At 49.0% G+C, this 13452-nt stretch overlaps 1 protein-coding gene across 1 annotated transcript; it reads left to right on the top strand.

Annotated features, from left to right (window-relative positions):
• Positions 1 to 10142: 10142 nt before the first annotated feature.
• KCNA6 (potassium voltage-gated channel subfamily A member 6) lies at positions 10143 to 12945 on the top strand. Its single transcript, XM_010304966.2, has one exon. The coding sequence runs from the start codon at positions 10264 to 10266 to the stop codon at positions 11812 to 11814; it is 1551 nt and encodes a 516-aa protein (XP_010303268.2). The 5' UTR covers positions 10143 to 10263; the 3' UTR covers positions 11815 to 12945.
• Positions 12946 to 13452: the final 507 nt, after the last annotated feature.

Raw genomic sequence — 13452 nt, 5'->3', positions numbered from 1 at the left:
ACTTTGTTGGTAAAAGCTAATGCAAAATCCCCACAAAACACCGCAAAACCAAACAATGAATACCTTAGTCTTTTTCTTGTCCTTTGTCCCTACGTCCTCTGCCTTATTGAGCAATAGGATCATTTATCTATTAGCCTTCCTTTTTCTGCCTGTTTACTTATGGACATCATTCCCATTGCCTTGAAATCTGATTCAGACTGAAAGCTTGTGTTTCTCAAGTGGTTTCCAGAAAGCCCAGGAGTGAATGAGGAAGATTTTTCATATCATAGAATCACAGAATCATAGAATGGTTTGGGTTGGAAGGGACCTCAAAGATCATCTAGTTCCAACCCCCCTGCTGCGGGCAGGGACACCCTCCGCTAGACCAAGTTGCCCAAAGCCCCATCCAACCTGGCCTTGAACACTTCCAGGGATGGGGCATCCACAGCTTCTCTGGGCAACCTGTGCCAGTGCCTCACCATGTTCCAGTACCTCACCCATTTTTCATGGGTAATTCCTATCAGACATTTCATCCTCACCTTATCAGTGGCCCTTATGTTTTTTATTCATCTTCTCTGCAATGCCTCACTGATCTTCAGCAGTTTTCATCCAGCAGAAGAGATGGCTCATGTTACAAGGCTGATGTTTACATCTGTTTCCTATTGCTTCATATTCAAAGATCATCTTATTTTTCCAGTGGTCAAGAGGAGGGGAAGTTATTTCTATTCTTTATAGCAATTAAGATTGGAGGACTGTGTGAATGGAATTAGTCTGTGTACTCTTTTTTGTACATCAGGTTCTCCTGTTGGGTTTAATTTGGTTTAGTGCCTATTTGGTCTATATTAAATGAAAAAAGTACTAATATATTGTCACTAAGCACAATGATCATACTACTGTTATCTTAGAAGAATCTGGTAAAGCCCTCTCTGTTCCAGCTAGAGGGTTTCTTGTTGATATTAAGACTGTTCAAATAGCGTTTTTTCATGTTGGTTGTCTACCTCAGGGCTAATTTGCTTATTTGTTTTTGTTTGGAAAGTTTCTGGTAAAACAAAAAAGGAAAAAAATATTTGGCTGCCTCTGAAACAAAGTTGGTAGAAAATATTTGCTTTGCCTGTCAAAAATTATTACATTCATTTTGCTGCAAAGCTCTACAACTTTTTGAGCAGAGACAGAAAATTTGGCAGGGAGGTCGTACTGATGTCATGATGTGCTTTTTACCATCCTTGAGGAAATTTGCTCAAATATATTCCTTTAACATGTATTTCCTTAGAGGCTTGTCAAAGATTTACTACCAAAATCCCTGAGGATTCCCTTGCACTGAGAAGACCAGATGTTTCCACGTCAGTGGGAGGAGCTGTACTGGCTTAACCAAGACCTTGCTGCTCCTGTGCATGCAAGATGGATGGGACGACAAGCAGCAGACCTGAGAGCTGTTTCTCCAGGGCTCTTTGTGGCCACAGGCAGGACACTGGGGAAGTGGGAAGGTGTGTGTGTGTCAGGTGTGGAAGTGCATGGAGTGGGATGAAGGGAGAGGCAGGAGAAGGAACACAGTGCTTACATCTTGGGCTTCACATGACCCCTTTTTGGCCAGATGAGCTCTAGAAGTCTTAGCATTTCCATTCCAGGGGTGAACAGAAATCCCTGTGAAGGGGAGTTAGAAGTTACAGAAAGGCCAAACTCCCTCCCTCTGCTTCACAGGTGGGATTGGGATAGACAGGGAGAGCAAGCAGAAAGAGCTGTGTGGCTCCAGGGAGCAGTATTCCTTTCTGCTTTCCCTCTTGTGTGCAGCTGGTCAGCCTACTGCCTACACTCAAACGCCTAATGAGAAAAATGGAAAGGCAACCTTTATAGAGACCCTCCACTCAAAGACAGGATAGTGAAGATGCCTTACAATCAGGGCAAATGCGGGGCTGAAAGACACAGTATTTACATGTACAGAGGGATTATAAGTCAATAGGATGAGGACAGACAGATGTGCTGTTTTGGGGACAAACGGAACTGTGATGTGGGGAAGATCATTGTGCAGATGGGATATTCTTCACAGTGCTTTGTTTGTGTGTGTGCGTGTGTGTCTTACTTTGTGGATAGTGACCTTCCTATCAGAATGATACGAATCTCACTAAAATCTTTATTTTTCTCTCTCAATAGTGGTGGCATAAAATAAAGGACGTGTTACAATACAGGCAACATCTAACAACCTGTTATAACTTGTAACAAGTAACGATTTAAATGTAACGTGTTTCTACAGGTTTTTTGGGGAGTTCTTTCTGGTTTTGTTTTTCTTTTTAATAGTGTTTAAACAGGCTGCATGTGCTTGAGCCTGTAGAGATGCCCTCAGCAGAAGTTCCACTGGCTGACCCCAAGCTGTCAGAGATGGGTGCTAAGGGATGCTATAAGTGGCTGCCATCGCCAGTACTCCAGGACCCAGTGATTCCTCCTGCCCGGGCACTGGAGCCCAGCCCCATGTGCCCAGAGACCCAGAGGTCTCTGTCCTGAGCCAGTGGACATGGCTGCTGCCTTTTCATTTGCAGGTTAAACCAGTAGCGAGGCTGAGTGTGTATCCCAGAGACACACGCACTGACACAGCTGGCTATGCAGACCGCCACAGACAAGGCACTGCCTTCCACAGCACCCACATGTAACGCTACCAGGACTCACGTAAAACACAGCTATAGGCAGGTAAGTTCCTTTCCACCTCTCCGACTGTGCAGGATTGAAGTTCACTAGTGAAGACACATACACAACACTCTCCAGGTTCAGAAGTGCACACACACATGCTCATGGATTCCCTGAATACCAGTATGGCCCCTCTGTTCATTCCAGCCACTCTTACCCACCCCACAGGTCCCCTACTCACCAGTGGGTCCAGCTCAGTGCTCACTAGCAAGCACACACACTCACACACTCGTCTCACAGGCACTCCACGCTTACGGGACTCATTCAAACACCAGTGCGGACCCTCTGCCCACCTGACACCCGTGCCCAGACCCAGGGCCTCCTACTCGCCAGCTGGTACTGCTTGGAGCTTGCTAGGGAATCGCACCCGCCCAGCCCACGCGCCCCAGGCTGGGGGATGACACAAGCACTCTCCGCCAAGCAGCTGGCCCAGGAGCTGTGACCCACGGCCTGCTGCAGCCCTGCTGAGCCACTCACTTGCCCTGCTTCCCCCAGCAGCTACACCCGGGACACACACACCAGTCCTGATCCAGGGCTGGGCTGAGCCCCTCACCCGCCCCAGCGCCTGGCACCCACCTGGGTCCAGCACCCCCCTTGACTCCAGAGCCGGCACCATGTCCACCTTCGGCACCTCGTCCTTACAGCACCGACAGATGCGGGGCAGGGAGGGAGATTGCAGGGAGAGACAGTGGAGAGAGGGTTTGATGAGAAGGGACAGACTGCGGTGATCGGGTGCAGGGCTGGGTCAGACAAGTGCTCACACACCATGGGCAACTGCTCACACATGGCCCATCCCCTCCTCTCTGTCCACCCCCCTTCCCCTAAATTTCCTCAACAAGTTTTGCACAGTCCCACAGGCCACGAACATCCCAAATCCTGTTCCTGTTGTTTCCCCCTTACCAGTTACAAAGGCCAGGCTGGCCCTCTCCAAAGCTGGGCCTGGAGTTTCTTAATGGCCCATCAATTAGTGGCTGAAGACTTTTGGTCTTTGCCATTGCCTCCATGCCTGATTTGTGTCCCTGTGTGTCTGTCTGTCTCTCTTCCCCTTTATCACCTTGGCATTGAAAGGGGCCTTGATCGATTACCTTAATGAAGCAGATGCTTTCTCCTTCCACATGCCCTTAGCTGGGTACATGGCACTGAGGTGGATCATTAACAGGAGGACTCAGGAGAAAGTTACAGGATCCCTTACAAGGTAATGTCACTTATTTATCTTTTCCAACATACAGCTATGTATTCTCACTTTGCTAATATTAGCTCGATAATGAATAACTGATAGTGTTGTTGTTTTCTACAGTACTGCTCTTTCAAACCTCCATGGCATTATTTGCATGCAAACACAAGTCCCCTGTAAAATTTTCTGTTGCAAACACTGCCAGCTAAAAATCATTAAAGATGCCACTGGCAGCATGTGCAATCTGATCTTAGCTGGGACTAATCTCACTTGCACATAATGTACCAAATGCCACAGCAGGATTTGAAAGAATTGCTTGTCATTTTGGAAATAATGCCCTTCTCTTGCATGGAAGGGGGGCTCTGTTGAAATACTTGGGATTTGGGGAACTGAGCCAGACTTAGATAGAAAGATTAGGAGCAGAAGGGACTGGGAAATGAGGTAGGATCAGAACAGAGAACTGAAAGGGCTGGGAGAGGGTAGAAGATGGGAACAGGAGGAGTGGACATGGGCAGGAACCAAGGCACATGATGGCAGAATAAACGTTCGGGACCAGCTCGGGCACTGTAGGACAGAAACTAATTAAGGGATAGAAACTGAATGATGGAGTGCAGGAGCAAAAGGGGTTGAATGGAACCAAAAGAGGACAAAGTCCAGTGAAGGGTGGACAGACATCTCAGAGGAGTTGCATCTGGTACTGCAGAACCTGAATTTGGACAGTGTCTGTATGCCTCAGTAATGACAAGCTGCCTAGCAAATAGTTGCGAAACCCTCCATCTTTTTTTCTGGTCATGTATCTGCATACTGTTGTTATCTTCTGTCCCACTCATTCATTTACTCACACAGCATAGGGTTGTGTTGTGAACCTAAAAACTGTGACCATCTGGCAGGCCAGCATGTTCTTCATCCTATGATAAATAGAGTCCTGGAGTCCCTGGAATACTTCTAGGGGGTCTCTCTCTCTAGAAGACATCTGAGAAAAAACAGGTTTATGTGGAAAATACTTAAGGGATTTGGAAATAGAGGTTTAAAAGATGTTTAAAAGAGGTTTAAAGTGTAGGATAGACATTGGGGGATTTTATTTTCAATTTTAGTTTTTTGAAAGCCCAGGATAAACATGTATTAAAAGCACTTTAGGTTTACAGAGGTAAGTACTCAGAAGCTAGAAAATGCTCACATCAAAGTTTCTGGTACAACCTGATTTCCCTTCCCCTTCTCCCTTTATTCCAGTATGGTGACACAATTTTTAGTCACACAGTGGTGTATTTTTGCCAGTACAGGACCTGTCCTCATTCAATGCACAGAAAAGAGTGCTCCAGGAATAGTCCTGGGAGATGTAGTGAATGAGACTGTCATCTTCAACTTGTCACAAAAGTGTAATTCTTCCTCCATCAGCTAACGGTGGCACAAGCATCCTATTCAAAGCATAGTGTAGAGACAGCCTGTGTAGTATTTTGTAAGTACGAGAGCATTGGAAACTATACAGTTTTGTTACTAAATTACAACTGTGATCTTAATGGTACAGAGACATAAGTCATTCAAGTGTGCATGTGTGTGTGCACACATGTGAATTCACTGTGCTGTGGCTGATGCCACATCTACATAATATCTCCACTAGTTTGCTGGCTTTGCTTCAAATGTGTAACTAGTGGAAAAAGGAGGGAACTTTATATGGAAGAATGAAAGGAGACAGTAGCTCAGAGAAGATAGGATGCTTTCCTATCACAGAATAGTCAGGGTTGCTTCTATCTTGGGAAAACTGACAAGTCTTATCACTGCCCATTGTGACAATGGTGGAAACTGCAGCATGATGGATACATGAAGAGGGTATTAAACGCCCAAACGCTACTTACCCTATTGCCATCTGATGCTTTGAGATCTGTAGTTACACAACCTGAGAAGTCCTCATATATTTTATTCCCTCTTACAGTGTAATGTGAATACAGAAGCCAATGTTTCATTTCCCGTATTCAGTGAAGTCACTCATCTTTCACAGCATGTGTCTCTAGCATTCTGCCAGATGAAGAAGGTAACATTTCAGACCTATGCCTTCACTCTGACTAGGATAAAGAGGTTGAAGGCACTAAAGAATTTAGCCATTAACATTTGATATCATACTAGTTGGCTGTTCTGATGCCTGGAAGGATGTTAATAAACAAATAGGTTTGTTCCTGGTTTCTGGTAAGAGAACAAAACAGGAGAACTTCTGTTTCTGAGCGGTATGGCTAACAGCTTCAGGGCATAAGCTAATTCTGCTTCCCTCTCCTGCTTAGCACTCTCATTTACAGATTTATGACTCTGAGTAAGTAGGGAGGTATGAAGTTGGCTGTCATTGGTATTGTGCATAAATGTAAATGACCATTTCAAATGTGGATGCTCTGCCAGTTATTACATTTTTTTCATTTCCCTGGCTATTGCTCTTTTTAGACCATCAAGATTTATTTGTTCTACGTGTGGAATATTTTGGCTCCTGGGAGATAAATTCTACCTCAGGGCCTCAAGCCTGTGGGGGTTATACTGTACCTCTTAGGCTGCATGTTAAGGTAGTGATGCATGACTTCAGAGGTCCATAGTTCACTAAAGGTACTGCAGGTATGATGGATTGTTTTTCTTCCAGTCTCTTCATTTGATATGGGTGAGTATTACAAGAGATCACATGAGCAAAGCATCTCTGGCTGGTTGACCAACGTCTTCTAGTGAGTCAGGAAGTCAGCCATCATGTTCAGCATTCACTGGGCAGGGTTCAGTCCCAATAGGATTTTTGCAAAGGGGATATGAAAAGTATACCAGGGGCTTTTGGCCCACAAGTAAGTGAAGAAACTAGTAGGGTCAGAGGGAGGACATGCTCCATAACTGGGAAAAGTACCTGAAGGTGGGAAGCAGGAGACAGGGGTAGCACAGGAGCCATGGAGGAGTGAATGGGAAAGTTCAGGAGAAGATGGAGTGACTGGGAAACCTAGAAAGGCAGGAAGTGTGCACTAGATGCAAATCTAGGTACCCACTTGGGGTATCTCAGTTCTGGAGTGCTTACCTTGAGGGTCTCTGAGTTTGGCTTTCCTGAGAAAATGCTACATAACCATAATTTTGTGGCAGCTGCAGTGCTGAGTGCATTAAATCCAGCAAAAGGGAGCTAAAGGGAATCCAAAGTGTGGCAGTGTTACCCAAAATGCTGATCCACATTCAGAGGTGCGTAAGATGTCCAAGGAATTGTTTGGCCTGTTGAAGCTACACTGCTGTGCCATAGATTGAAAGGTGCCCATAAGGGCCAGGCTTGGGGCGCAGGGGGGAGAGGCAATGTCCCTCCAGCTTCTAGAGTAGGATGGGAGCCCAGAATCAGGTGTCCTCCTGTGCTAGAGACAGCAACAATTCTTCCCAAGTATCATCTATGAAGGGCTTTTATGCATCTTGGAATCAGTGACCAATATAGTGACCAATATGACCTGGTCTAGTAAGGATGTCCCTTCCCATGGCAGGGGGGTTGGAACTAGATCATTCCAACCCAAACCATTCTATGATTCTATGATTCTATGATAGCTTGAGGGAGGATGCAGTCATCCTAAACTCTTGAACCATAGCAGCATCCAATACTTGAGCATGGAGATGTGAACACAGCCACCACCTCAAAGAGAAGCTTAGTGGCACCTTTAGGTGGCACCGGTCTTGTGGTGTTGGCTTCAGACCTAGCAGCCAAATAACTCTGCAGGTAGTGTTATGGTACTGCTGTGTGGCTTTCTGGAGTGCTGCTTTGGGGTTTGCCTCTTGCCCCTCCCTGACATCTCTGGATCTCCCTTGCCATTCTTCTCCAGCTTTGCAAATTGTGTACCATCTCAAGATGCTGGCCCAGCAAGATCTGCACGGAGGCTGAATGGTGGCAGCTGGCATCGCCTCTTAATATAGAAGTGAGGGGTGTGGCTGCACAGGCAGCGTGGTGCAGATCAGTTTGGGAACAGGCTGTGTGCTAAAAAGAGTTTAGTTGCACGTTGCAAAGGCTTATGGGTTTAATACTGCGTGTGAGGTGCAGCGTGAGTACACAGAAGGAAATACAGTGACTTCTTCAGGGCTTTCAGGAGCAAGCACAGGTGGCGTATAGCAGCCTGGGTGCCTACTCAGAGATGGACTGGTAGGAGGTGAGCAGAGTGGGTAGCCATGGGTGAATGGGACTGCGGCTCGTGTGGAGGCACCTGAGCTATCCATAACACCGCTAGCTCAGGTAACGTGAAGACCAGAGCTGTGGTAGCATGAAATGTCTGCGTGGGCTGGAAAATCATCCTGCAAACCATTGTGGAGCTCCACACTGTCTCTGCTATGCTCTTTGAAGCTTGCTTGTTTAAACTCAGTACAGGATGAGCTCAATCACAGCAGTGACTGCAATGTAGACATGCCCTGTATCCTCTTATAAACCTCAGGAGCTTTTCCATCCCTCCCAAAAGCTGTTTTTAAGGGAGTTCTGAATCGTTAACCACGTGAATAAATAAATGATAATTATGATTCAAATATTCCTGTGAATGAATAATTCATTATAATAATTGAAAAGGAATCTCAGCAAGAAGCATTTTACTATCACAAAGATAAACATTGATTCATTTTTTTTTTTAAAGAAAAGGTATATTCTCCAGCAAAGCATTTTTCATCTGGTTGCCATACCCCAATTATGTATAATATGAAAGAAAAATATGCTTCCTTGTGTGACAGCCATCTTCATATAAATGAAAAAATATGCTTCCTTTTGCAACAGCCATCTTCAATGCTAATGAGTGAGAAAGGAAAAAGGATTAAGCGACATTTAAATCATATTCACCTCCTTCCTGAGGACAGAGCCAAACAAGGCAGCCATAGTCAGCTGGTCAAAATGTCCAGAGCCTGAAGTAACTGAGTATTGCCAGCTAGTCAGAGAGGAATTGGGAAGAAGGGTAAAGAGGGGAATGTTTTCTTCTAGATCTGTGCTGCTAAGAAATAGTATGGGCTAAGCATATGGCTCACAGCCAGCAAAGGCATCAGATACTACGATGATAAAAGCCTGATTAATAATATTTAGCACTGACAAAGGGCTTTCAAGGGAAAGACAGACTTTCATCCTGGGAAGGATGGAAGCAGCCTCACCTGTTAGCCCCATTGTCAGAGAGAGACAGTACACTGTCATGAGTTTTTCTACACTTTCAGATGTCAAGTGTGACATGGATAGAGCAAGCCACAGGTTTCTAAAGGTAAAAGAGCTGGAAGTCTGATTGCCTGCAAAAAGCAGTTTTGGCTCCCCGGGAGACTAAGTGCTGACCGTGTGGTGGTAAAAAAATAATAATAAAAAAGAGCAAGCTCACCTGTTTGGTACCTGGGAGAAGGGGGCAAACTCTATTCACCCCAAATGAGAGGAGAGAAACTGTATTTACCTGTGTCTTTCCCCAGTTGAACTGTTCACTGTGTGACAGGTTGTCTCCATCTGTGGATGGTCCGCTGCCACTGCCGTGCTTGCATCACGGCAATGACATTTATAAATGGAGGTCCGCGAGCCACAGGCATGGAGTGACTGGCTCAAGGTCAACTACAGCCTGCGGCAGGGACAGGCGCAACGCTGAGGTCCCCCGGGTCCCGCGGCTGAGCGCTCAGCACTGACCGGAGCCGGCGGCGTTTGACTCTGCCCGTCAGGGTTTTGACCGAAGGGCCAGGGGCAGGGACAGGTTTTCATGGCGGAGGGGTGGGGGAAAGGAAGGGCGGGGGCGGTGCCACCCTTGGGGCAAGCTGTTGGGAAGCGCCTGGCCGGAGAGCTGCAGCCCGCAGCGGGATACCCCCACCCCTAAAAGGCGGGCTCTCCTGGGCTGGGGCTGCTGCGGCCGCCGCGGCGGGCGCTGAGGGGGGGGGCGAGCACCAGCCTCCGCGCACGTCCACGGGTGCGTGTGTGTCTCGCTGTGTGGGTGCGTGCATCTGTCTGTATCCGAGCGTGTCCGTGCTGGCGGTGCCTGTATCTGCGTGTGTCTGTCTTTCTGTATCCGTGCTTGCCTCTGCTCACGGGTGCGTGTCTCTGCGCGCGTCTGTGTGTGTCTGCGTGTACCTCTCTCCCTCTCGCTCTGTGTAACCGTGTGTGTGCGTGCTCGTACACCTCCCTCTCCCCGCTCCCGTGTGTGTGCGTGTGTGCGTGTGTGTGTGTGCGCGGCGGGGAGGGCAGAGCCGGGCGCGCCGTGCAGCAGCGCGGTGCCCCAGCGCGGGGCAGAGCACGCCGGAGCCGGGGCCGGCACCGGAGCCGGAGGAGGAGCTGCGCCGCGCCGGGAGCTCCGCGGAGCCGCCGGGGGAGCGCGGCCGCACCAAGGCGCAACAGGCGGGGCGCGGGGCGGCGGGCGGCGGCGGCGGGGCGGCGGGCGGATGGCGGCAGGCGGCGGCGGCGCCCGCTGAAGGCGAGGGAGCGGGGCGGTGGCGGCGGCGAGGCGCGGGGCAGAGCGGGCGGGATGCGGGCGGAGGAGCCGCTGGCGCTGGCGGCCCCGCGGGCGGGCGGCGGCGAGGCGGAGGCGCCGGGCGACGAGCGGAGCGGCGGCAGCTGCTGCAGCAGCGAGCGGCTGGTGATCAACATCTCGGGGCTGCGGTTCGAGACGCAGCTGCGGACCCTCTCCATCTTCCCCGACACGCTGCTGGGCGACCCCAGCCGCCGGGTGCGCTACTTCGACCCGCTCCGCAACGAGTACTTCTTCGACCGCAACCGGCCCAGCTTCGACGCCATCCTTTACTACTACCAGTCCGGGGGGAGGCTCCGCCGGCCGGTCCATGTCCCCCTCGACATCTTCCTGGAGGAGATCCGCTTTTATCAGCTGGGCCAGGAGGCCATCGAGACCTTCCGAGAGGACGAGGGCTTCATTCAAGAGGAGGAGAAGCCCCTGCCCCAGCACCACTTCCAGCGCCAGGTCTGGCTGCTCTTTGAGTATCCCGAGAGCTCCGGGCCGGCCCGGGCCATCGCCATCGTCTCCGTGCTGGTCATTCTCATCTCCATCGTCATCTTCTGCCTGGAGACCCTGCCCGAGTTTCGCCAGGAGCCCAAAGGCCCCCAGCCCGGCTTTGGGGAGGCGGCGCCGCCCGGCGACGAGGCGCTGCTGCTGCTGCCTCCGCCGCCAAGTGGGACTCCGCAGCCCCTGCGCCCCGCCGTCGGCGCCGGCCCCTTCTTCACCGACCCCTTCTTCCTCATCGAGACCCTGTGCATCATCTGGTTCTCCTTTGAGCTCCTCGTCCGCTTCTTCGCCTGCCCCAGCAAGCCCGAGTTCTCCCGCAACATCATGAACATCATCGACATCGTGGCCATCATCCCCTACTTCATCACCCTGGGCACCGAGCTGGCCCAGCAGCAGCAGCAGAAGCAGCAGCCCGGCAGCAGCAGCAACAATGGCGGCCAGCAGCAAGCCATGTCCCTGGCCATCCTCAGGGTCATCCGCCTGGTCAGAGTCTTCAGGATCTTCAAGCTCTCCAGGCACTCCAAGGGGCTGCAGATATTGGGGAAGACTCTCCAGGCCAGCATGAGGGAGCTTGGCCTCCTCATCTTCTTCCTCTTCATTGGGGTGATCCTCTTCTCCAGTGCTGTCTACTTTGCAGAGACTGATGACCCTGACTCCCTGTTCACCAGCATCCCTGATGCTTTTTGGTGGGCGGTGGTGTCGATGACCACCGTGGGCTATGGGGACATGTATCCCATGACAATTGGTGGCAAGATTGTGGGCTCCTTGTGTGCCATCGCGGGTGTGCTCACCATCGCCCTCCCTGTCCCTGTCATCGTGTCCAACTTCAACTACTTCTACCACCGAGAGACTGATCATGAAGAGCAATGCCAGTACACCCACGTCACTTGCGGCCAGCAGCAGTCACCCTTCTCTGAGCCCAAGAAGGGTGACAGTAATCAATCTCTCAGCAAATCTGAATTCCTGGAAGCAGAAGACCTGGAGTCCATGAAATATTCCAACTTCATTCCTCCCAACAACCAGGGTTATAAAGAGAAGAAAATGCTGACAGAGGTGTGATCAGTTTTGTTATCCTGGGTCCAGACACAGAGCTGCAAGCTGCTGCACAGCCGTCTTCCCACTAGCAGCTGGATCTATTCAGCATTTACATGCCAGACTGTGAATTGTGATACCGTAAACAGAATGATTGTGATAATGGGCTCTTCTGTCCTGATTTGCTGTTTCTCATTACCGTGTGCAGCCAGAAATGTTCTAGCTTTATTCCGTGGAGTGCTAGCTGTCATCCCCCACTCCCTCGTGAATTTCTTTCTCTGTGTTTGAAGACTTCTTAAAGCCAATATTTGCTCTGAAACCTAGCCTTTCTACTCCACTAGCAGAGAAGCCCTGCTTCAGCTGAAGGATTCGGCAGGGAGTAAACGGTTAAAGGGGCTACAAACATCTGGCTCAAGCTGTGCCCTTAGTTCCTGTGCCAGCGCAGTGCCCTTGGCTGTGGGATCAGTCACGCCTGCCATGCCATTGCCTTTGAATAATGGAAACGCTGTACCCAGCAGCACAGTGAGTTCTGCAGCTGTAGGGGAAAGTCAGCAACCAGATGCCTTCCTTCTTTGCAGCGCCTGGCATGCTAAAGATCCTCTTGGTTTGTGTTTTTAAAAAAGGTGCATAGATCTAAAAGCTCTTCGTTACTTGTGACCATATACCATTTATCAAAAATAGACTTAAAGAAATCAACAGGCTTGGTGGAGGTTCTCTGTTTTGAGCTTATTTCAGCCTTATTGATGCCAGTGCCCTGATGTTAATAGGCTTTTATAGTACCAACTTAATCTTCATAGTGGTAAGTGCCTTCTGATGCAAGGCACATTTGAGTAAATTCATTTATCTTCTCAGTTTATCTCCACACAATAGCGTTTAATGAGATGTAGTTTATGCTTCAGATATCCAGTTCTGTATTCAGGCATGTGAGAGCAATTGACTCCACTGCATTTTTATTGAAGCGTTTGTATAGCTGAGGGAAGTTTGCATGTTGGTATTTTGTTGACACTGCTGAAAACCCTCAACCACAGACAGCTGCACCTGTGCTGTCTGAAGATTTCACTGATTTAGCAGGTCACAGGCATAAATTGCCCCAGAGTAAGTGTGTCAACATTCGAGATTGAGATTGGCACGGATACAAACTTCCCTAAGCCATCTGCACAAACCCAACAGCATACTCCAGACTTTTCAAATGAGGGGAGAAACAGCTAGCCTTGAAGAGATGCTTTTGCTGTTTTACTGATCTAGCCAGTTCCTGGTATTTCATGGATAGAAGGCACAGCAATGTCTTTTGCATGCACTAGGTTTTATGAGCGCAACTTATGCTAGCAATGCAAAAAACGTAACTTGGCCTGCAGTGCTGGGTTTGCCAAGGGACCAGAGATTTGCATCTTAAGATGCACATTTTGCTTCCCAGAGCATTTCATTTTTTTTAATTAGCTCTGCCTTACATCTAACTTTAAAATGTTTCAAATGCTGCCAGTGGGTAAGAAGGGGAAACGGATGCTTTCAGATTCTATTGGCAAGTTTTCCTGCAAGGAAAAGTCTTTCTTGTTTTAACTCTAAGTGTATATTCTGCATTCACATGTGTGCATGTGTATGAAAGCAAAGGCAGCCATTAATGCCTCGCATCATACTGTATGATATGCATATTAGAATGTACTACAT

Source organism: Balearica regulorum, chromosome 1 (assembly GCF_011004875.1).
Source record: "Balearica regulorum gibbericeps isolate bBalReg1 chromosome 1, bBalReg1.pri, whole genome shotgun sequence".
NCBI classification, from domain to species: Eukaryota; Metazoa; Chordata; class Aves; order Gruiformes; family Gruidae; genus Balearica; species Balearica regulorum.
Note: the sequence above shows the minus strand (reverse complement) of the source record. Positions and strands in the feature narration are given on the sequence as shown.

What these genes read in the sequence shown, in the direction of transcription:
- KCNA6 (XM_010304966.2), top strand. Translation starts at nt 10,264, where the DNA reads ATGCGGGCGGAGGAGCCGCTGGCGCTGGCGGCCCCGCGGGCGGGCGGC.